This window comes from Echiichthys vipera (assembly GCF_963691815.1).
Source record: "Echiichthys vipera genome assembly, chromosome: 14".
In the NCBI taxonomy this organism is placed as follows: domain Eukaryota; kingdom Metazoa; phylum Chordata; class Actinopteri; order Perciformes; family Trachinidae; genus Echiichthys; species Echiichthys vipera.
In genome coordinates this window covers 18,870,088-18,893,254 of record NC_139839.1, presented here as the reverse complement: position 1 = coordinate 18,893,254, position 23,167 = coordinate 18,870,088, and the positions used below count along the sequence as shown (strand labels likewise).

Sequence of the window (23,167 nt, the reverse complement as noted above, 5' to 3'; positions counted from 1 at the left end):
ACAAACACCAAAGTCCAGCATTTCCCATTACAGACGATTGATTACTGGATGAAGAAGCAGCACTTTCGGTATTTGTTTTATCTTTTGAAGATTGCTCCTCTCTCACACCGTATAACAACACGCACAAAGTGACATTCAGCTGCTACAATAGTGCCTTCTTTTCACTAAAAACTCCTCCGAACCCAGCACTAATGATGTCACGAAGCTGGTTATGACATCATCAACAACACCGCCAGTCTGTGCGCTTGCCATTCCCTAGCTGAATATCTGAGTAGTGTACCTTTGGCGAAAGCAGATTTCAGAGTCGCTGAACCGCACGTTAATACCTCACTCCCTCTCACAACTTGATCAACATCACTACGAATAAAAAATATATTAAAGAGGAACTCTGGGATGCAGTGTGTTTCGATGCGCATCACTCCATCACAACTATCGAAGAAATTAGTTAAAGTAATTTGTAGAAAATCTGCTGGGAAAAAAAAACGGGGGAAAAAAAAAAAGTTTAAATATATTAACATCGGTGCTATTGGGAGAAGAAATAAGTCTACGCAAGTCTTCTCAGTAACTAAATCATCTAAAACTGAGACATCTTGATTTTCTGTATCAATTATTCCTTTTAGTCTCATCCTACTTGTGCATCTATGGATAAATTAGGTAATAACTCAAAAATAAAAACCTTTTTAAAAACACATTAAAACATTAAATTTGTTAAATCAGTTCAAATCAACTATGTGCTACTTCAGACATCGGTTCCACATTGGACCGGCATGAGTGTACGGCAGCACGCGGTTGTCATCCGTCCCATTCAAACTGATTTTGGCTTTAGGTTACACAAATCTGAACACAAGCCATGACAATTTCAACACCTACGAAAACACATAAAATGCTCATTGCTTTTAGCTGCGTCCATGTTTCTTAAAAGAAGAAGAGATTAGGATTGGCTGTAAGGAAACTTAAACAGCATTGCAAATGTTACACAAACAAAAAAAGAAGAAACAAACAAAAAATGGCACGGATATATGCTGGAAGCAGATTTTAAACAATCAAAATTGCTGTAAAAGTATATATTTTTTTCACACAGGCACCTGAACATGAAACAACGTAGGGAGGGAGGGAGGGGATTTCGAAATATACGAGCAACTTGCATATAATAGGAAGAACTCGCTATGGACACACACCCACGAAACAACGAGGCCAAACTCGCCACTCACAACCTGGAAGCCTGCATCAGCGTCCTTGAGGTGATTGCACATCCTGAGGGGGTGGAAGTATAAACACCACATCATCAGGCTTTACTTTCTCAACAGTCAGTCGTTCAATCCACCGCCCCCCCATCATCACTGATTAACCATCTACTCAGCTTCAAGAACCTGTTTTTGGTTTGCAGGCTACAATGCTAAATTACAGTTCTATCTTTATAAATGCATATTCAACATAGCCTTTTTGCTGTATTAAGTGCTTAAAAAAAGAGGAGCCTTGGGGTGGGAGGACAGGAGATTCTGATTTCCCTGTACAGGACCATCCTCTCAAAAGCAAACTTAATATTTTAAAAAGAAAGGAGAAAAAAAGGTGGTAAGACTACAGTAACATCAAATACTAATCATGTTTGATCACCCTGTTTTACATTTAGAAGCCTATAGATGCACCACTGTCCGCTGATAATGCCTTCAGCCTGAACAATTTGGCATTTACCATATGGACCCTGATGTCGTTTTGTCGATGGATTATGGATGAAATTAAATTGCAAGTTTAGTGTAACTTTATGCCAGATTAAATGTCAATTTCCACAAGCACATAAAAAAAGTCTAAATGCTAATGAGAGTCTACTCAAATGCCCTTCGTCATACACCAGATCCGACACAATTGTTCTCATTCGGAGGGCAGCATCTGATGATACACTCATCCATCACACACGTACAATGGAAATGAAAAAACACAAGCATTTTAAATACCAGAGAGCTGACTGAGATTAGACGTGGAAGTTAAATGTCAAGACAACTGGCTGCAGTTCTGACTTTCCCTCTCAGTGCACAAGTACAAGCTGCAGTGCAGCCTAATCAGGACACAGTGGAAACAAGTGTACTTGAAAGCTCATACAGAGTGTAGCTACCAGTTGGAAACACCACTGATGATCAGCAATAGGAAATCAAGAGGTGCTTCACTATGAACACGAGGGAGAAAAAGAAGCATTAGAGATTGCAAGATTACAGTCTAGTATACATAGAAAACAGCGCATGAAGCAATGTGCTTTTAAAAAAAAAGGGGGAAATAAACAGTAAAATGTATATTTTTAGAGCCCAAAATGACAATGACAACACCTTGCATGCCATGACAGGAAAGTATTTGGTGTTTTGTCACATCATCATCATGAGACTCTATATAATAGGACTCCAATTCAACATTTCCAAATTCAGAACATTACATGACAGGGGCCATTTGGCAAAAAACAATATTTAACATAGTCATGGCTTTATCAACACTACCTGAGTTACATTTAATAATTCTGTATTTATCAACTTGTTTTTTTTTTCTGAAAAGTAACAGCCCAGAGCCATTCTTTCAAGGAGTATTTATCGTCAGTACATATAGATCTCTCTAGTAATTAAAAGATAAAAGCAATTAGTTTACATAAAGTGCTATTAATCCACACATTAACCAAATCATATCTTCTAGAGAGGAAAAAAAAACCTGGACAGTTCGTTCTTTATGTTGAATAAACCAATCCTGATTTGGAGATGATGATGAAAGTAATGTCACAGCTGGCCCGTTAGCAGTTAGTGAATTTAGGCTCCCTAGACTTTAATTAGATCTTTCTACGTGAGCTCATTAGCAAAAATCACATGAGAATGTGTGCAACAAACGGAAAACACACTTTAAAAACAGTTTTGAACAAACCACACCAGCATCTTGGGTAATGATTCTGTAGTTCCATATAACCCATTTCACGCATTGTATGGATAACACATAACACGGTGTTATTGCACACTGGTTTGCAAATGTAAAAGGTTACCAACAGTAAAACATAAAAGTACAACTCATCTTCACATTTCAACACAGTTTGACAAAGTGGCTAGTCAGGGAACCTAGATTAGTATTGCAATTGTCGTGTTACTGTTATCTTTGTATGGCGATGAACAGTGACCTCTGACTCATTCATTTCCACCAGTAAACATGCAAGAAATATGATGCCGTAAGACAGACAAGACCAAATGCTGAGTCAGAAAAAAACTAAACAAAAATCTAAGTCGTAAAATGCAACACATGTTCCTTTGACAAGAGGAATACAAATTTTAGAAAGCAGGCTAAATAACCTGTATGGACACCCTGAGTTTTGCTGCTGAACAAACAGCACAAAACGCAGAAGACCTTTTTTTTTTTTTAGCAATGCCTCTTGCTTGTGTCACTCAGTTAATTCTTAAATCAGGATTCACATATTAGAAGGTATATATATATGAATATGAATTTAAGAATAGTCTGTGCTGATCTCATCACAATCTGCATGAAATGTATGTTTAATAACTGACAACTGACTAAAATATTTATTTCACCAGTTATAATGAAATGAAGGGGTGTAGCGTTCCTTCGAATTGGGCACTTCTGTACCTGTGCTCTGGGGTCATACTGCAGTGCAGATAACACTCATGTTAGGGCAGACGAAACGATATAAAAGAAAAAGCAAGTGTTTCATTTTGATGCTCTGATTTCCCCTAAAAAAGGTCTTAAGACAAGGTTCTCCCTTCCTGGATGGGGCCTTACCTATGGGCTTCCACTTAACTTACAGTTTAACTCCAAAGATCTCAACTCCACAACTTCAAGGCATTCTTGCAAAGCATTTTCTCCTTTCTTCCACGATGAATTCAAGCTTGAACACAGATGTGTATGTATAACGTCTAACATACCTACAATGAACTCATTTGAATACGTGAAGAAAGAAAATGACTGAGGCATTCCATAGTCAGACTGACGGCTGCCGCAGTTCAACAGGATAAAGGCTTAGGGAGGTGCAATCCATGACACCTTCCTTTGTTTAACTCCCGAACATCATACTTAAAGAGCCATGAGACAAACAGCCATCGCAGCTCCAAGGTTCCTTTTATCGTTTCGAGAGGCACAGATCAACTCCTTTAACGTCCCTCCAGAGCGTGTGCGTGTTTGTCTGATGCCCCCGGAGAAGTCTGCTATTCCACCGGAGATTCCAAGGAAAATCTGTCATGCTAAACTATCAATGTTTTCACAGTTGTCACTATCTGTCCAACAGGATTTAGGATTCCCAAGGTAGATAATCGCAGCACCCAGAAGACGAAGGTAAGTACTGTAGAGCGTCTACCTCACTGATCAGGTCCATCCTTGGTCTCATCATAAACCACTATTCTTTTTGGATCTACAGCAGAGCGGGGAGAGAGGAGGCAAAAGGTTAGATTATTCAGCATATGAGAAATGTGACTCAATTCCCAAAAGAACACAAGCATCGATCATGCAAACCGTAATTTTTTGGGATATTTTATTTAAGTTAAGTTCTTGAATGCTACTTTAACAGACTAAAGACTCGTGATAGATGAAACCATTTTAGAACGTTGCAGGTAAACGTTGCACACTTGAACTGGCCCTTCTCGTCTTGACTCATACTGGCTGGTGTCACCTGCGACTCAGCCTGTCAAGTCGCCGGCAGTGGGTTTTAGAACGTAAGGCGCGTCTCCTGTTTGAACAGCCAATCAATTCAGTACAGTGTGTGTAAATATATATATATATATATATAAATATGAGAGAGAGAGAGAATGGATGAGAATGTGCAGCAAAGGACCACAGCTCAGTACAACCCGGCAGCAAGCCTGTGCAAAGATGCGCATGCACATATCATTTTCTGGATAAAAGTGTCTACTTTGCTGTGTTGTTGTGGCGTATGGATATATTCAAATGTGAGTATAGGCGGGTCTGGGCCTTGGGGGAAGAAGGGGGGGGGGGGGGGGGCAATTACTCGGCACAGGGCACGGTATGAATTGACAGTGTGAGTGTGTCCTTACTGAATCAGTGTCGAAGCACTTAGATCAATATCAAATTAATTCATGACCTAAAGAATCGGAATCGAATTTCAAGGTTCTTGACAATACTCAGCCCTAAACACAGAGAGTTGTTGCTATGGAGATTACATCATCTTGTCTCATCTCATTTGTGGGAACTAGCAGGTTTCAGAAAGTTGGAGACATGCGCATTGATAGGAGTTGCAAGTTTCAGCTCGTCTCGTTGCATATCATCAGTTTATCGGCTGTAGTTTAATAATACATAATAACAGATATATATTGTGCATCCTTATCGTTTAAAAGTACTGTTTTGGTATTGACAGAAATATTCAGCCAACATATCCACAAATATCATTGAACTCACGTCTGTGTTGATGTATAACTGCTGCATTTCACTCGCCAGCTGGCATGACTGCATTACCAGAGGAATATACACTAGCAGTATGTCACAGTCATTTTAACAGTGTCCGTCTCTGTAGGCGATTATCTTGGGTTGCTTATGTTTCTGCTGTTTAATTATAAAACAAATGTGGCCTTTCAAGGGTCGACTGTTACGTGAGGTCAGTCTGTGATGTACAGCTGACTGTCCTCGAGAGGCTTGCTGAAGGCATAAATGCAGCCTCCGCACACATGCTGCCATACAGTCAGATGAGAACAAAATGTTATTTGTGTATGTCCTTAGTGATTTATATAAAGAAGCTAAACAAGCTTCAGGATCTATAATTAAGTTTCCACTGTTAATGAACTAAATGTCAGTTGAGGTGTGCATGCACAAAAATAATTTCCTTATAGAAAAAAAAGAAACTTTCCGACTATGTGACTGTCTATCACAGTAATCTTACTCATATGAAGGGCCTATTGGGAGGAGGCCTAACTCCAACAACATAAATAGATTTGTCTTATCTTTAGACTGAGCATGTATACGGTCTTAGCCTGGATCCTTCATGTATTAGTGTTGACTAGGAAGTGAGACAAATAAGTTTAGTTTACCTTGTTTTTGCAAGTTGAAAATGAATTCCATTTCTGTTGAAGGAAAAAAAAGCAAATTATTTCAGCATCTGCATTGATTTTGTCAAAGAATATTTTCAGAAAATGCAATACTGAGTGCTTTTTGTAAAACAAAATGGCAGCCTGCCATCGCCACACTAGATTAACTTGCCTTTACCAGCACAAGGGATTCACAGGAAACTATGCAGCATGTAATCCAGCGTTACAGTTGGTCATTCTATCGCATCAATATCAGCCTCACTGTTTACTTTTCACTCTGACTGTGGCTCTTACTGTGAGGCAGTCACAAAAGATGTAAAGTATTTGTCAGAGGCTAGCACTAACCACAGCTGTTGATTACTAACGTCAATTTCTGCATTTCTTTCGTCAGTGGATCATTTTTCATTTTTGCAAAGCAATGGAACAGGTGGGAGCAGCCACAGTGAGCTGTTAGATGAGGAGTTGCAGACGACAGGCTGCACACCTCTAACTTCTCAGAAAGGTTACCAACTCCTGTTAAAATGCCCAGCTGTCAGGTGGATAACTGCTCGCACCTTGCACTGCATGAAATCAGAATGCAATTATAATTGACCTACGTCTTTACATACAATAAAACAAGTTTGTTTGTTGGCACAGATAAACTAACGGCTCTTCTCAATACAAAACAAAATAGCTCTAGTACTAGAGTTTCCTATAGTACAGTCTAAATGAATAGACTATGGGACAATAAAGCAGCGATTTCTATGGTCAGAAATCACAAGAAATGCTTTTTTAAACCAAACACAACACAACTGGACGTGTTATAGCAGACGTGTACTCTCAGTTTAGGGAAAAATTAACAATGCAGGCATTCAGCTTTCTCAGTAGATGGCATGTAGCTACATGTAGTAAACAGCAGCATGTTCTACCAGAGCTGTTTGAGCTGTACTTTGTGGGCGTGTGGACTTGGTCATGGTTATGTTTAGCTTAAACATTCAACATTATAATGAGATATATATTACAGAAACCAAGGAAAAGCATAATAGGACCCCTTTAAGAATTACAACTTAAATGGTTATACAAGTTAATTAAATGAGTAGAGTAGACATAGTTACCTTTAGTGTGATAAGTGACAGCAGCTTTAATATCAAAGGATCCCCAGCTACACCTTCTGCCAATGTCTTTAGAGTAAGCCTGTTTAGATGAGCCAAACAACACAGTGGTTTGCTGGCCCTGTGCAGGCTTAGCACCGTTGTCTTTACTGGGGGCCGACACAGCCGAACCTGCGCCCCTGGCCTCAACTTTTGTCTTTTCCTGGCTACATGGCTGCAGCCGGTTCTCCTCGTCACTCGTCACACACGCAGGAGAACAAGCATTAGACACATTGCAAGGGGCACAAGTCCTTTTCTCAGAGTCTTGAGCCAACGTGCCAGGCTCTAAGAATGATGGGTTGTCATCAAAACAGGGCTGGGCACCCTTGGCTGCAACAGCCTGACTCTCGCTTCGAGGTGTGACCACAGTAGGCTTGTCCTCTGCAGGCACCTGGCCACCTCCCCCTTCTGGCCCCAAGTTGGGCTCATTGATGAAGGAAAGCCCCCACTGATTCTGGAAGATATCTCCCAAGGCTTTCTGATTTGTCTGAGCAGCCGGTGGGTCAAGGTGACGAGCACTAGGGAGCACAGGTTGCATATTTAAAGGGTAAATTAAAAGAGTACACTTTCTAAGCTCATATGCTTCTCCATCTACAGGACTGGTTGTAGAGCTACAGTTACTTTCCAATGGAGATGCTACATTCTCGCCACTTGGGATAGATGAGACTGGTGGAATACTACTAGCAGCAGGAGCAAAGAAGGTACCCACTGATGGGCAGCCGTTTCCATTTCCAGAAACAGGGCCATTAGTAAAGCTAGCTGAGGTGATAGTTTTCATAGCAGACATAGGGACCTGGGACAGTCTAACAGGAGGAGGCAGTGTCTCTCCTCCACCTTGAGCTACTTTGTTGAGGTTCTCTTTTACTTTACTTGCATAACTGATCTTGGGAACAATTTTTGCACTGCTATTGTCCACAGGAAATACTGGGGGGGGCTTGAACAAAGTCCACGAGTCCTCTTTTGAAGGTGAAGAAACTTTGGCTTTGTGCCTTTCCTCGTTTTTTTTACCAAAGGTACCAACTGTTTTGCCATCAGAGTTTTTCCTCTGAGAATCACCCACTGAAGCTTCCGACGCAACAGCCCGTCTAGCCGCTGACTGAGCTTCTACCTTATGGGCGGCTCGAACGCCATCAAGTCTAGAAGTCACTCCCTTCTCAGTTGCCTCAAGATTAAAAGCCCCATGCTCGTATGTAGTGTTGCCCTGCGGCATGTCTTTCTCCTTTTCTCTTATCACATTATCAGTGTTCTTGCCGTTGTTACATCTGGCCTTGCGTTTCTTCGGAGTAGTATATCCACCTTCTGAGCCGCTGCCATCATTGTCCTTGCTAGAATAGCCATTTGTAATCAAGCCACAGTTTACAACGCCATTTTGAAGCAACATAGAGTCTTTCTTATCCAAAGTCGGGCTCTCATGGTGATTCAAATCCAGAGCCTTTTCCTTGTCATTCTTAAGGTCCATATTCTTCTTATGGTCCAACGCTTTGCTGCTCACTTTTGGAACAGTCGTGTACAGCTTTTGCGTTGACTTCTGCTTCACATTTGTGTTACTTGTGTGTCTGTTACCATTGCTGTTAGGGGGATGTGACATACCAACAGTATCAGACAGATGTGGATTCTTCTCCCCTTCCTCCTCACTGATGTTTACTTTTTTATAGCCTGAAAGGGGGGAAACAAAATCAGTTTATACTGAAATGATGAAACACCTCAACCACTCTTTCTACTAGATTGCAGAAAATTGCTCTGACTGGTAGAAGATTAACAAAAGATTATGTGTCAATTGATGTATTTGACATTTCTTACTTAAAGAAATTTAAGTTTTTTATTTGAGTCAAATCTTTGGTGAAGTATTTGCGATGCAATGATAAGCAATATAGGACCCTAAACAATGGTCAAGATGCTGTACCAACTATCATACTCTTTTTTCTAAATGAATGCAAGTATATGAAATATAAATATATGATATATAAAAAACACTAGTGTGTCCAATGCAAACCACAAATGTGCAAAATAAAGGTTTATGATGATCCCTTTGTGGTCACAATAAACATTCGTCTTTTCTAGTTATTTTCTGATAGCAGTCAATGTTGTTAGGGAAGCTATGTTCTCCAGCAACATTTATCCCAGAAGTGAGAGAGGGTGAGTGCCTTGCCATTGATAGTCCACGTTTATTCCCTAGATATGCATCCCCTAACACATTCCTAGATGAGCTGCTCACTGTACTTAACAAGTTATAGACATGTATTATGCGTCACATTAAATCAACTGCATACTGGACTGCTATAGCTGTTACCTTCCTTGAGATTATCTGATCTGATATCAAAGACCAGTTGCTACAAGATGTAAAAGGAGGGCTCTCACAGCAGCATATAAAGCATACATTTGGAGTGTCAGTAACCATAAATAGGTATATGCATTGCACAGCAACGGCATGGGTAAGGCTGGGTCAACGTGGGGCTGCGAATTCAACGGTGCTGCCCCTCATGTCTGTGGGCATAGTACAGGCAAAGCTTCTGCATACAGCCTCGTCTCTCTTACTATACAGGGGAATGTCCTCACACTTGTTTGCATTGATATAGCTGCCAGCGAACGGAAGGTCCGTTTCAGCTGCAGCAATCTTTATCAACTAGCCATAATGGAGCAGCTGCGTGGCTTCATCGTTGACTGGACAACATGCAACAGGCCTGTCAGAGATGGCTAACGTTGTAGCTAATGTCAACTAGCCACCAAAGACTAGTTAGGCATTAACACGCCAATGGCACCAATAAGTAGTTGGCTGTACCCTAAAGATAGACACCTAACAAGTGGGCAAAATACAACAACGACCCGCGAGTACTACACAATGCAGTAGTCGTACAACACACATTTAACTAGACAGATAACTAGCATTAGCTCGCAGTGATATTCTAACATGGCCGACAGGAAACGGCAGCTCAGAACATTCCAGTGGAGCCGGCTCTCGCTTTCCCTTAAACTGGACTACAAGCACGCTGAAGATACGATATTTGACTACTGTTGCAAACACATGCAAGCGTAAACAGTTAATGCGTTTTGAAACACACGGTGGGATATTCTGCATTGTTTAGTTGCATTTGCAAAAGGGGAAAAAAGGGTGGAGAGAAACCGGCGCACACAAGGTCAATCCCCGATATGTCAAAGCGACAACTGTCACGCAACGTCAGCTAACTTAATGGACAGCGGCCAACAACCCGTCTCATCGGTTAGCTCACTCACCCGCTCTAACGTTTCTTACATTAGTGGGTTCAACGGCATATATTCTGGACTAGTTGCTAGCTAGCAGGCTAAGCTCTCAATCAAGATAGGAGTTAACATTAGTTAGCTAAATGCTAGTCGGCTCGACTCGTTGACATTAGCTGACTAAGGCTAGCAAGCGTTAGCTCACTTCTCCGGTTGGCCCAACCTGTTTTCTTCGTCTGCGTTTCCTGATGCTGGCGCTGGAAGTGGCTCTGATCATGTTTTAGACACGTTGTGTGTTGAGTTGTGTGTCTGTCCTCTCCGTGGTGGTGATGTTGCCTTTCTTGTGCCCGATCTTTGGGCTGTTCCTCCATCGGACTTGTTCAACCACTATGTTAGCTCACGGGGTAAGTACAGACAGAGCAGTCCAATCACCACCAGAGTAAAACGGAAGCTATTTGAAGCCTCTGTAAACGTCAGCAGTAAACGTCTAAAAATGGCTCTGTTTTTTGGGTGGTCACCGCCACTAAATCCCAAATAGTATTTGTGCTAGGGGATATTTCGCGGGACTCTTCAGATCTCGTCACACTAAAAATAACGGACAACTGATATTCAAAAAAAAAAAAATCTTTGCAGGGTGGGGTTCGTGTGTGAACTAAAATCATATGACCGGAGGCGCTGCCACGTCTCCAGCCAGTGGACACTTTTTGTGAAGGGTCCCGGAGAGACCAGCCCTACTCCCAAAATGGAAAACCAACTTATTGCAAGTTCAACACTGTCCCCAAACAATACTTATTCATTTCTAAGTATTTTTACTACATGTCAAATAGGGGGAAAATATGTTGCTGTTGTTTTTTTTTGTTTACATGTGTGCCAATTCTGCCAAAATGAGCAACATTTTATATCAGAATGTAGCCTATGCTACACAAATAATTAAAATACAACATGCATCTTCCACCAGGAATATTTTTTTTTGCATACTTTACCTCTGTGGTATATATTGTACATGTTGTGTAGGCTAAGCTGTCTGCTCAATTTCATATCCCTTCACAAATACCTTACACCAGAGATATTCAACAGGGGGTCCGGGACCCCTGGGGGTCCAACATATTATTAGCAAAGTTAATCAGCCTATTTGTGAAATTTAAGAAACATTTATTTTAATTTAAAAGCTTAGTATTGTTTGCATCATAAGAAGGTTTGTGTACAGGCTATAGTATGTAGAAGGGGCCCCCTGCTGTCTCTCTTTCAGCTAAGAGGTCTGTTAGATGAGTAGTTGCAGATGACAGGCCTAAAAAACACCTTACACATATGGACTTAGCCAAGGTTTCTGCCTACATGTAATAAAAAAAAGATGGAGAGATATATGACTTAGAAAGGATTGGGCTACATAAAGGTTCAATTGTAGCCTATATGTCATAGCCTATGCATGTATCAAATATTTAAGCCCTTATCCTCAGTGTTTGGATGGAGCAGTGAGCCCTGGGGGGAGTAAGTAAGTATTAATTATCTTGTATAATAATAATAATAATAATAATAATAATAATAACAATAATAATAAACTTTATTTCTAGATACCGCCTTTCAAAACCAGGGTTCCAAGGGGCTCAACAAAATGAAAGAACATGGTACACAGAGAATGTAATATAAACAGGGATTTCACAAAGTGATGGCACACACATACTGTATACATGCATACGTCCTCAAAATTATAATTTTTTTTAATTAGACAGTATGGAATGGTTACATTGTTTTGTATTTCCTCAATATCTGCCCTCCTTCCATCTTTTCAACATAATTAGCTCTCTTAACTGCCCACAATTGAGATGTCCAGTATGCCAGGCTACCATTAAGTTATTGTCCTCTGACTCTATTAAGTGAATGAAATCACCATCTGATTGAATGTGTGGATCTGGCTTAATTGCAATTTAATACTACTGTAAATTTATACACTGCATTTTTTTGAATATTGAATGAGCCATTGATAGTTTGTAGGAAAAAGGTGTTTTGTTTGTCAAACACACCACAAATATAAAAACTAATAGACCCTCGTCTCATATTGAGTAAAAACTGTATATTATGTGGTCTAAGTGTGGCCAAGTGCAACGTTGCTCACATCGGACATAATACAACCAAGAGCACCCTCTTGTGGCTACGAATACAATGTCCCAGATTTTGTATAAAGAGCGCTGCAGGAGATCATTTTGCAGTCAAAATCAAGGTGCTGTATCAATGTAAAACACTTTTTTGAGTCCCTGGTTTGGTCTAACCAATGTTTACCAGATTCATAGTTGTGTGATTGATGAATTAAGCTTAATGTAACAGTATAAACTGTGATGTGATCTGAGACCATTTATTTGTAATGATGTATATCCTCTTCAGCAACTACATACATCTCACCATCCTTATTTTTTTGCTTTTGATGTCTGCAAACTGCAAACGGTTCGATATCAAGGGTCCTCTCATCATTCCCCCACCGCTATTTATGTTTCACACTCAAAGCACTGATGTATGCAGCCCTGCTCCTCCTACTGTATATGTGACGGCTACATTTGAAATGAAATATTAATATGACAGCTTCATTTTATAACAAGATTTATTTTTAAAATGAGACTAGGTTACCAGAGATCCTCGGGCATTTGTACACATAATTGCTAATCTGCAATATGTTAAAATATGTTAACCCATACAGTGTGAGACATTGTGCAAATCATGGGAATAGTTTAAGAGACAGTTATTGCGGTTGCAGTTTGCACTTTTACCTCATGGAAGTAGAATGAGGATTGATTTTGACAGAGGAAAGTATTAGATAGAGGGAAGACAAAGTTCAGTGCTGGTTCGATGCTTATGGCCTTAGATGATGTCATAGTTTGATCATTTGAATTATATCACAGCTAATGATTACGTGTATGTATTTGCCTAAGATCCTGGCATGCTGTTACATTTGCAGAGTAAACACAGATTTTGTCATATTACGTGTCAATCATATACAAACTGTCATCATACCATATATAAGAAAGGGTACACAATGTTTCATTCAGTATTTCAAATTGAAAGAATTTCTTTATTTTAAATTCACCAGAAAAGAATTTCAGGGATTCATTTGTTTCTAAAGAAGAAATACAGAAACAATTTATTCTCATTGTGTAACTTAATTGGACTTTGTTAAACACTGACACAACACCCATTGTGCAGACCTCAGGAGAACTTATTACACGTTAAGCAATGTGTTATCTGTTTTTATTACAGATAGGCTTCATACTGGAGGGTTCAAAATGTCAACTGATAAATATATTGAATAAAATAGTCATGTCATAAAAAAATAGCATTTAACCCTGGATTTATGGGACCAAAAATAGTTTTCGAATAATGTATGTCCCAGGCCTGTACAGCATGTCAGAGTTGCTACTGGTTCAAAATGTTCCTGCTTGTGACACATGCGTTTTCTCTGTGAAATGAAATGAAACCCGTGGCTCTAGATGCTGATTGTGACACCAGTAAAATTGGAATTAAAAATGTAGCTCTGGTAAAGATGTGCTACAGTGAAGCTACACGAACTGTACAGGCATTTTCACGAAAAAGTGTGAGTTGATATATAAGATGTTGACTGTACACACATAATGCGCACTGAGGTGAAATATCAACGCATCAGTGCTGAGGAAAAAGTGCATTTCTTTAGTATTAAAAATTTAAAGAAACCGATGGACTCTTCCATGTCATGGAACGTCCCGATGGCACCGGACATGCAGTCACCACGCATCTTGCATTGCTCAGCTGAGGACTCTCAGCCTGTAAATGTTTCAGTGAAGAGAGCAGAATTAAAGGTATCCTGTGTCTTTATGGTCCTCAGTTGTTGTGTTGTCACTGCTTGGCTAGAAGGTCTTCATGTCGTAGAACTTTATAAGTAAGCCAGTAGAGGACATTAAACATGAGGAAACTCATGGGGAAAACAGCTCGGGCGATGGTATCAATCCTTTTTGCTCGATCCACAAAGCGCCTGCGGATGTCATAGAAACCTAAACCAGGAGGTAAATCAGCATAGACCGGTGCATCCATTTCTGGTGCACTCCCTGCTGACAGTGAAAGTCCAAATCTCTGGAAGAGTAAACCCTGCTGTGCCAGCTCCTCCTCCTGAAAGAAAAAAAACAGCACAAAGTAACCATCTGCTCTCTGAAGCTGTGTGAGACCTAATGACTGTATGCTGAATCACACAGCACCAGTGATTGGCTGGTGTTAAGCTGAACAAGGCGACAGTACATACCCTGGCGCAGGCACTGCACTCCTGGTCTATGTTCCCATGAGGAGCATTGTTGCCTGCCATGTTTTTGCCTTTCACCTTACTGTCAACACTTCCCTGCTGATGGGGAGAAAGCAGCTCATGAATTGAATAATGAGACCACATTTATGAAACTCCTGTGTGCCAATTTTCATTAACCATTCATTAATCATCTGTTTCATAAACAGTGAATACAAATCTGACATTAATGTGACAACATGAAGATGTAGTTAGAGCAAATTTCATTATCTTAGCATAATCCCAACAAATAAGAACCAATGTTTCTTGTGTTATAAATATTACAAGGTATTACAGTTCTTCCTCATTCGCTTTGGCTCAGTTCTTGAATGAGAATTTTCTTTTTTTAAAACAATAAGTTTAAATCTCTGAACAATTTGTTTTGTTGTTCACAACAGATTATGCAACAAAATTGCATGTGTCTTTGTACAATTCTGTACAAATGAAACAGGTACCACCTGTTTATGGATTGCTGATTGAAACTGACACAATTGCCAGGTTTTGAAGCATTGATCAAATGTTTTGGGTGAGTTTTTATCTTTTTGCAGACATGCCATAAAGTTGTGATGTCCTATAAAACAGTTGTAGCAAAACTGTAGAGAAAATGAGCTAAATTGATTGAGAAAAACTGTAAAGGGATGGTTCAGATTTTTTCAAGTGGAGTTGTTAGGTACAGACAGAAGTACTGACGGTGTATTTTTTGTGTTATTGTGTGACTTTGGTGTTTTAATTGGTTTGAATTCATCAAAGTCATACTATATGATTTGTTTCTATACTATGACTTTTTATGACTAATACTGACTTTTTTGTGACTTTATTCTACATACTATACTATACTATAAAACAGCTTAATTTTCCCTTGTGTAAACATAAACAAGCCACTCTGATGGCAAGGTAAAGCCATAAGAATATACTTAATATAGTGTACACTTAAACTGATATTGATTTTTTTTTTGTGTGTCTAAAATAGGTTTAGCTTCTGCCCCCATCCACAGCAGTCCATTCTTTTCCTTAGCCTCCATGCCTGTCCTCCCTGCTTCTCCAAACTGGATGGACAACCCCATGTTTAAAAAAAATGAACCACGCTGCAGCTGCTGTCACACTGCTTCATTTAAGAAATATTTTAGATTTAAAAGTAGTTTAGCCTCTTTCCCCCCCCCCCCCCTTATTTTTCTTCACTACATGTGAGGCAGCAAGATGTTGAGAACAGTGGAATAAGGTGATGACTTTAATTAATTACAGGTCAATGCTGTCTGCATTTCTCGGCTGGAGTGCAACACGCAGCTGAGCTATGTAGCTCGTGCATAGCTGGGCACAGGGAATAGCAGGTGACAGCCGCCCGAGGGGCTGCGTGGGTGGGTTGCACTCACAGTTCTCTGCCGCTGTTGTTCTTTGAGCTTCTTCCTCATTCTGAAGAACTCCTTGTGCTGGCGTGAAACAAAATTAACGGCTGCATACTCCAGCAGTGCAGCAAACACGAAAAGAAGACACACCGCCATCCAGATGTCTATGGCTTTCACGTAGGACACCTGTGGCACAGATTCATTTGTGAAATCATTCGGTTAACATTAGAGTTCGTGCCATATCAAGTGACATGAAAGACCTGGGATAAGAAACTTTGTGGTATTAAACAGTGGCGGAGTATTACTCTTGTCAATGTAAATTACATGCTGCATTAGGTCTACAAGTAAATACTTCTATTCAAATGGTTTACTCAAAGAGAGTACAAAATATTAGTAATAAAATGTACGTTTAGAAGCACGGGAATTGTCCCTGTCAGGGTTATATATTTTTTTATATTATTGATGCAATAACATGTAAGCAGTTTATTGCTTTATTATATTTTGTGTAGTTCAATCTATTATGATGAGTTATGATGATTATCCTGTATGTTTCTTTTTAATGTAAAATCGTATTCTAGAGGAGTAACAGGTAATGGATTATAATTATGAAGTAGCACAAGATGTCATGTTAAGAAGCCTACCTGGAAAAAACATTTTTTTATGGAATTTATCCTAATTTCCTTGGCATTAACAGACCGATCCGAGCCCAGTGCATTATCAATAAAATCTGGGACTGAATTGAAATGGTTCAATTGGTGATGCAAATGTATTCAAACTCCTGCCTGACCCTGATTGAAGTTTTCTGATTTTATAAGCTTTTTAAAGTTTCTTGAGATTATTATCTCTCTCTGTCTCTGCTGCCTATAACAATAAACAAATGAAAATGATGTAGCATTTCCATTTGTCACATGTAAGCTTTATGTATGGAAAGATTGTCTTTGAGTCAACGGGTAGTAATCAGACATTTCAAAAATTCAATACAGCAACCAAATTTTTCTGAAATCATCCCAACAAACCATTACTAATTTGCATTTTCTACTGAAAATTGTTAGAAACAAAACTGTCTGACCTTTGGCAGGGAGGCCCTGGAGCCAGAGCTCTGCGTCGTCATGGTGAGCACTGTAGTGATCCCCAGTCCCACTCTGGCCGGAGCCGCATCCATGTTGATCCAGAACGACACCCAGGACAGGATGACGGTGAGCAGGCTTGGTATGTACATCTGGATCAGGTAGTAGCCCATTTGACGCTCCAAGTAGAATTTGACCTCAATGCAGGTGAACTTACCTAAGCACAGGATGAGATACAGGTGCAAACTGACAGTCTTATTAGAAGTTGATTGACAGTATCTATCGAGGATGTTGCTGGGCAGGTCGTCGTGCGTCATGTACCTGTGTTGTAGTGCTTGGTGCAGTAGCCGAGGCCTTTCTCTTCTTTCAGCACAAACTGAGGGAGCGTCAGATCATCAGCCACCTGCACAGCTCCCACATCCAGCCATTCAAAAATAAGGTCATTCATGGTGTAGCCAACTAGAAGAAAGACAGACGTTATACGGTATGCAGCTAATCCTTGATATAATGTGTATGGAATGTTTCAATGCCTTGAAAGATAAACTCACAGCTTTCGAGCTGCATCGTACACTTCTGGCTGTCCATGGGGAAGTTTTTCAGATCCATGGGACAGGAAAGGACAAGCGTCAGCCTGGAAAACAGAGACAGCAACACCGTAACGGCACTGGAATGGTGATGAAGTGAAAAGGTGATGCCGTCACACGCCACCCTATGAGTGGATACCCAGCTAGCCAACAGTGCTAAACTTATAGCACCGTCTATCTCCTGCTGATGTACTGTATATGCACACCCTCCATATATTAAGGGTCACACTTCAAGCAGCTCTAACCTCTCTGACACCTGTCCCCCTTTCCATCTCATTATCCCACTGCATCCCACACAAAGCACACAAAGGACTGACGGCCAGCCTTTATGGAGAGCTTCACATAAAATAGGCTTGGAAACCCAGCAGCACAATCAGTAGAAACGGGTGAGTGCTTAATAGAGGAGTAAGGACTGTCAAATAAACTGAGTTTCTGTAAATATATCTACAGTTACATTCAGGCCTGCAGCAAAGCAGTTTTATACTCTAATTTATCCTCCTGTATTTCTGGTAAACCCGCTTTAAATCCAACACGTTGTACATCACATTAAAGCTTAGATTCTCTTTTCTTCCAACAAGTATTAGCTTCCCATCCTAGCACACCCTTGGAGCTAAAAACCAGACATTTAGTGTGGTCAATACCAGACAGCTTTCAGAGTCAGAGGTCAAATCTGTTCTGTATATTTAGCCTGGTCTGTCAGGCTAGCATGATCTCATTCCCTGAAGTGATTTATCAATTTAAAGCTCAGATTCAGACCTTTTTATAGACTCTAACATTGTTCATTTTAAAGACCTGTCTATTCGTTTATTCCAGCAAGGATGAGTGAAAGATCTCACACAATTGAGCAATACAGCAGAGAGGAGGAATGATCCTGATTCACTGTTGTCCAGTGCACACAGTGGCTAGCCATATATATAAAATGTATATATAATAGATATTTTTTTCTAACTTTCTGACAATCTCATTTTGTGAAAATGAATTAATAAAGTTGCTAAGTAATAATTGATCATTTCAGTTACATCCCCTAAGATTAGAAGAGCGAGAGAAGCAACTGATCATTGAGTTCATGTTCAGAATTGCTAATAGAGCTTTGAACATTGCTTCATCTTTATTACATTCTAATGAAAACCATTACGCTACAATAGACCATTGCTTTAGTGCCACATTACTGGCCTGATTCTGTTTTAGCCTGCAGTTATTATTCACAGTGAGTGCTGGACAATTATGACAACTGAGCTGAACTGGAGTGAAACAAACATGTTGTTGGACCACGTTTAGACTTCAACTCACAGAGCTAGAGGTTCATTTTCAATTGGAAACTTGACAAACCATGGAACTGTATTTGTAATGTCTGATAGAGGTGTATCTCGGTGCATTACTCAGACAGATGAACTATTTAAACCAACAGATCACCTGATGCTGTAGAGGACATTTCCATTCTGGAAGATCCGAAGCAGTTTGTTGTCTGTTGTGACCTCGTGAAAGTTTGCTCCCTTTTCATTTGCAAAGAACAGGTCAGGTTTCCAAATGGAGTCCAACATTGAGGGGTCCAGGTCCAGAGAGTCATCTGGATACTCCTTATATGCCAGTCGAGGGTCATTCCACTGCTGTCGCAGAAATACATTGAGCCGGTAGTCCTAAATCGAATGAAGTCGGAATTAAGTCATGATTAAATTAAACAGTGATAGTTAAAATGACAGAAACATAATCACAAGTGGAAATTGTGCCATAGTAGATATTGATAATAAAGAAGTAGTAATTAAGTAATACCATGTATTTACCAAAGTAATGGTATTAACAATGTGTATATCTTTTATAATTTTTGACTGAAACATGTACAGTAATAAGGGACCAAAAACAAAGAGTAATACTGTCAAAATACACTTAAAGATCGCAACAAGGCAAAACTATTTAGTAAGAGGATAGTAATATTCTGCATCCTTATTAGTGCCTCCTGGAAACAGATTTTGTATTTGGTGTGTTTTCTCTATTTGTACGAGTTGTCAAATTGATGAAGATATTTTCTTAATCTACTTGTGTTTTTTTCTGTTTGCATGTGTTCTCTTAATTTGCAGTGCTTTGTGCACTGCAGGAATAAGAAACAAATGAACCTGCAGCATCTCTCAGCAGGCGAGGAGCACTGTGCACACACACACAAACTCATCATCTGAAGAACAGAAAACTCCACTTACAATTTCATCATTTAAAATTTGATGGCTCCCTCGAGGTATTTTAGAAAAAACATCTTTTTTAATCTTTCTAAAAAAAGAAAAAGAAAAAATGTCTGCAAACCCTCTCAATGTGCCACACAAATAAAGGACTTCCCCTTATTTGACAGAGAGATGAGAAAATCATATCTGACATTATGTAATGAACTAGAAAGATGGTGTTTACAGTCATTAATTAGTCATAATCGATGGACAGTATGTTTAGGCATTATGAAACATGCTCCAAATGGACTTCAACTTTGGGAGAGGAGCCAGAAACGAGAAACAAAAAGAACCTGGTGCATCTGATAAATAAATATTAACAGCTCATTGTCCAAATGACATAGCTGCATTGTTAAACCAGCTTTAGTTACTAATAACTTTTCAGATTCCTATTATTGTTGATTATATTATTACAGAATAAAATCAACAAATTATGATATTTTATTATGGATTAACCTAACCAGCAGTATTTAAGGGAATTTAAATGATCCCTACCTTTACCTTTATAATATTAAAATCTAATAAAATTGTATATTATTCTGAAATGTGCCATCCTGCATAATTTTGGTGATGCTAATACTTATGTACTTTCACAGAAGTGAAGCTGTAAATGCAGGACCTTTACTTGTAACAGAGTATTTTTAGTCTTTGGTAATGGCACGTGTTGACTATAACAACCTGTAACACAGTTAGACAATAATAGGAAACTGATATTGGACTACTACTACTGACTAACAGATTCCTGCTTACTTTTCGAGGCATCAAAGTCCTTACAAGATAGTGTTTAAGGTCCCATATTTTCAGGTTCATACTTGTGTATGGGTTTCTACTGGACCATTTTTATGCTTTAATGTTCAAAAACGCAATTATTTTTCTCATCCTGTCCCTCTGGATATACCTGTTTTCACCCTCTGTCTGAAACGCTCTTGTGATTGCAGAAGGGGAATGACTGTGCACTTGCAGCAAAGGGACACAGTTGGGAATCGAACCAGGACTGTGTTTAGGGCTTTAGCCTCTGTATAAGGGGCGCCACTCTAACCACCAGGCACCATGCAAAAACACTCAAAAAACAGAGCATAATACTGACATCAAAACCATACAATTGCGTAAAAATAATAATCACTTTTGACATAATGGGACCTTTAAACCCTCACTTTCCCTTGCTAGAGGAGATAGAGCAGATGCTGAAAAAAGTTTTAAACTTCACTTTAATAAATCCCCATATCATAAGACTCTAACTGACTACTTAATGTGATATCTTCAAGATAAGTATAATGTATATCAGCCTGAGGAGCAGAATTGCTACCTGTAGTCACATTTATTGCTGAATTAGGCACAGTGAACACCAACGGTCAAGTTATTTTTCTTAACATTGCATTTACAAAGTCCAAGTTTGATACCCATCAATCAGATAATAAAAACAGATGCATATGTTCACATGTTCACCTGCTGCATCTCCCAGACTATCAACCATCCACTTCATTAAGTTTGACCAATGAGGCTTGTAAAGAAAATATACTTACCATGGTTGTTTCAGTGATGGATCCGAAGCTGTTGATGAAGATGTTGCAGGTGACATTGACAGGAGGACCTGGCAAAAGCAGATTGTCATCACACATTATAGTCACAAGGGTTTCTTAAATTCCACTGATGTTGTTTTCCGAGGAGACGGCAGTATTGGAGCTGAGCGTTCCGGCGGAATATCATCTGCTTGCTCTCTTCATAATGTGCCATGCTGTGTCCTGTTAAATAGACTTATCCAACATAAGCAGAATGTAATTGTCTTGTCATTTCCAGTACACTCCCATTAGTGTAGTACATCTGTTGACCACCGAAACCTTAAATATTTCAGGGACTCATTTCCTGAGAGGCAATAATTTATTGATTCTCTTTTAGTTACATTAGTGTATTTATAGATAATCAGCTGGGATTTACACAGAATGCACTGACAAGGATGTGGAGCAAGTATGAAATATATATGAAATGCGACCCCGGAGACTGAGGGGGGAGTATGTCAGAGAGAATCTGCTGGCTTCACTCATGATGAGAGATTAAGATTGGACTGAAATGGGCCTGCTGGGTAACAAATAAGGGTAAGTGCACATTTCTGACAAGTCTGAAAGAGAAGTCTAACCTAAGGCTGTGGGTCAGCATAAAAACAGTAACAGCCCATGACAAAAAGAAAAACCGAGGCTCCCGTGTGAAAAGCCTGCAGCAACCTCTTACTTCTGACCCATCTGTGAATAATTTGTGCTACTTCGCCGCCCAGCTTGTTATTATGTTATTGAAATAGCAATTTCCCACACCTGTCCTGACCGCGGAGGTCCTCCCACTGCACATCAAAGTGTGTTACCTTTGAAGTTTGGTCTGATGCGAGCGTCGTAGCCAGATGTGCGTCCCATCAGTTTGTCCAGAAAGTCAGATGGAGAGGGGGCTTTGGCTGCCCTGCTTGGGAGCTTCATCTCCTTACAGAGCACAGACCTGCCAGGTGACAGGACAACCAACTCTGGATGTACTATTACTTAATATCTCTAATTTTCCCTTTGGAAAGGTTTAATATAATGTGTGCACAATATTTATTATTTTAGTTGATTTACCAGTTGGCATCACATGCCTTTTATAATTGTAACTGTTGTGTTATATACTATACAGTATTCTGATTAAACTAGATTTTATCTAAACATGTTTATATAAAGACTCAAATCTTGCAGGTTTATCACCTAAAAGCAATCACCATCTTCTTTTTTTCTGTTCTGCATAATCCTGCATCCTACATTCATGCACATTTCCCTTTGTTGTATTTTAATTATATATCACACAATATTTAATGCATCTCAATTTAAGACAGTAATGTAATGAACATCAGTAATGTTTATGTGCATCTTGGTTAAAGAAGCACAGGATCATCATCTAATGTCTTATTATAAACATTTGTCTATGTCCATTGATTATAAAAAATACAACAATCACAGTTCAATTTACATTGAAATGCCTAAATAAAAAGTAAATTACAGAGTTCTTCTATAAATAAGTTCAGGAAGGTAACTTAAAATAGTCTCTTACCTGCCTTGCAATAAAATGACAGATGATGCCCACAACATACACAAGATGTGCAATAGCATCCTTAAATACCAAAAACAACAGAAGTCAGACCAATGAAGGGAAGAACTGAAAAAGAAAAGAAGAGCTACAGGAACTTGGTGTTGCTCTTCCAGCCAGGCTGTCTTCTGGAGCTGAGCCTCCCTCCCTCTCTGCAGGTGTAAAATACAGGAAGCTGCTGCTGTATAATTCAAAATGCCTGTTTGTGTGGATGTCTTCAAGCTTTATCTCTTTTTTATGGCC

General features: G+C 39.5%; 2 protein-coding genes across 2 annotated transcripts; both read right to left on the bottom strand.

Annotated features, from left to right (window-relative positions):
• Positions 1-2,948: 2,948 nt before the first annotated feature.
• Positions 2,949-10,701, bottom strand: nufip2 (nuclear FMR1 interacting protein 2; the record flags this gene model as incomplete). The annotated part of the gene is made up of 4 exons (XM_083927659.1): positions 2,949-4,381; positions 6,009-6,041; positions 7,100-8,791; positions 10,554-10,701. 4 exons carry the CDS (start codon positions 10,699-10,701, stop codon positions 4,329-4,331), a joined length of 1,926 nt encoding a protein of 641 aa, XP_083783785.1. The 3' UTR covers positions 2,949-4,328.
• A 3,487-nt stretch (positions 10,702-14,188) lies between these two features.
• On the bottom strand, positions 14,189-22,947 carry LOC310956934 (glycine receptor subunit alpha-4-like; the record flags this gene model as incomplete). The annotated part of the gene is made up of 10 exons (XM_083927311.1): positions 14,189-14,458; positions 14,589-14,684; positions 15,992-16,150; positions 17,034-17,248; positions 17,353-17,490; positions 17,580-17,662; positions 19,029-19,252; positions 21,349-21,416; positions 22,179-22,306; positions 22,889-22,947. 10 exons carry the CDS (start codon positions 22,945-22,947, stop codon positions 14,189-14,191), a joined length of 1,440 nt encoding a protein of 479 aa, XP_083783437.1.
• Positions 22,948-23,167: the final 220 nt, after the last annotated feature.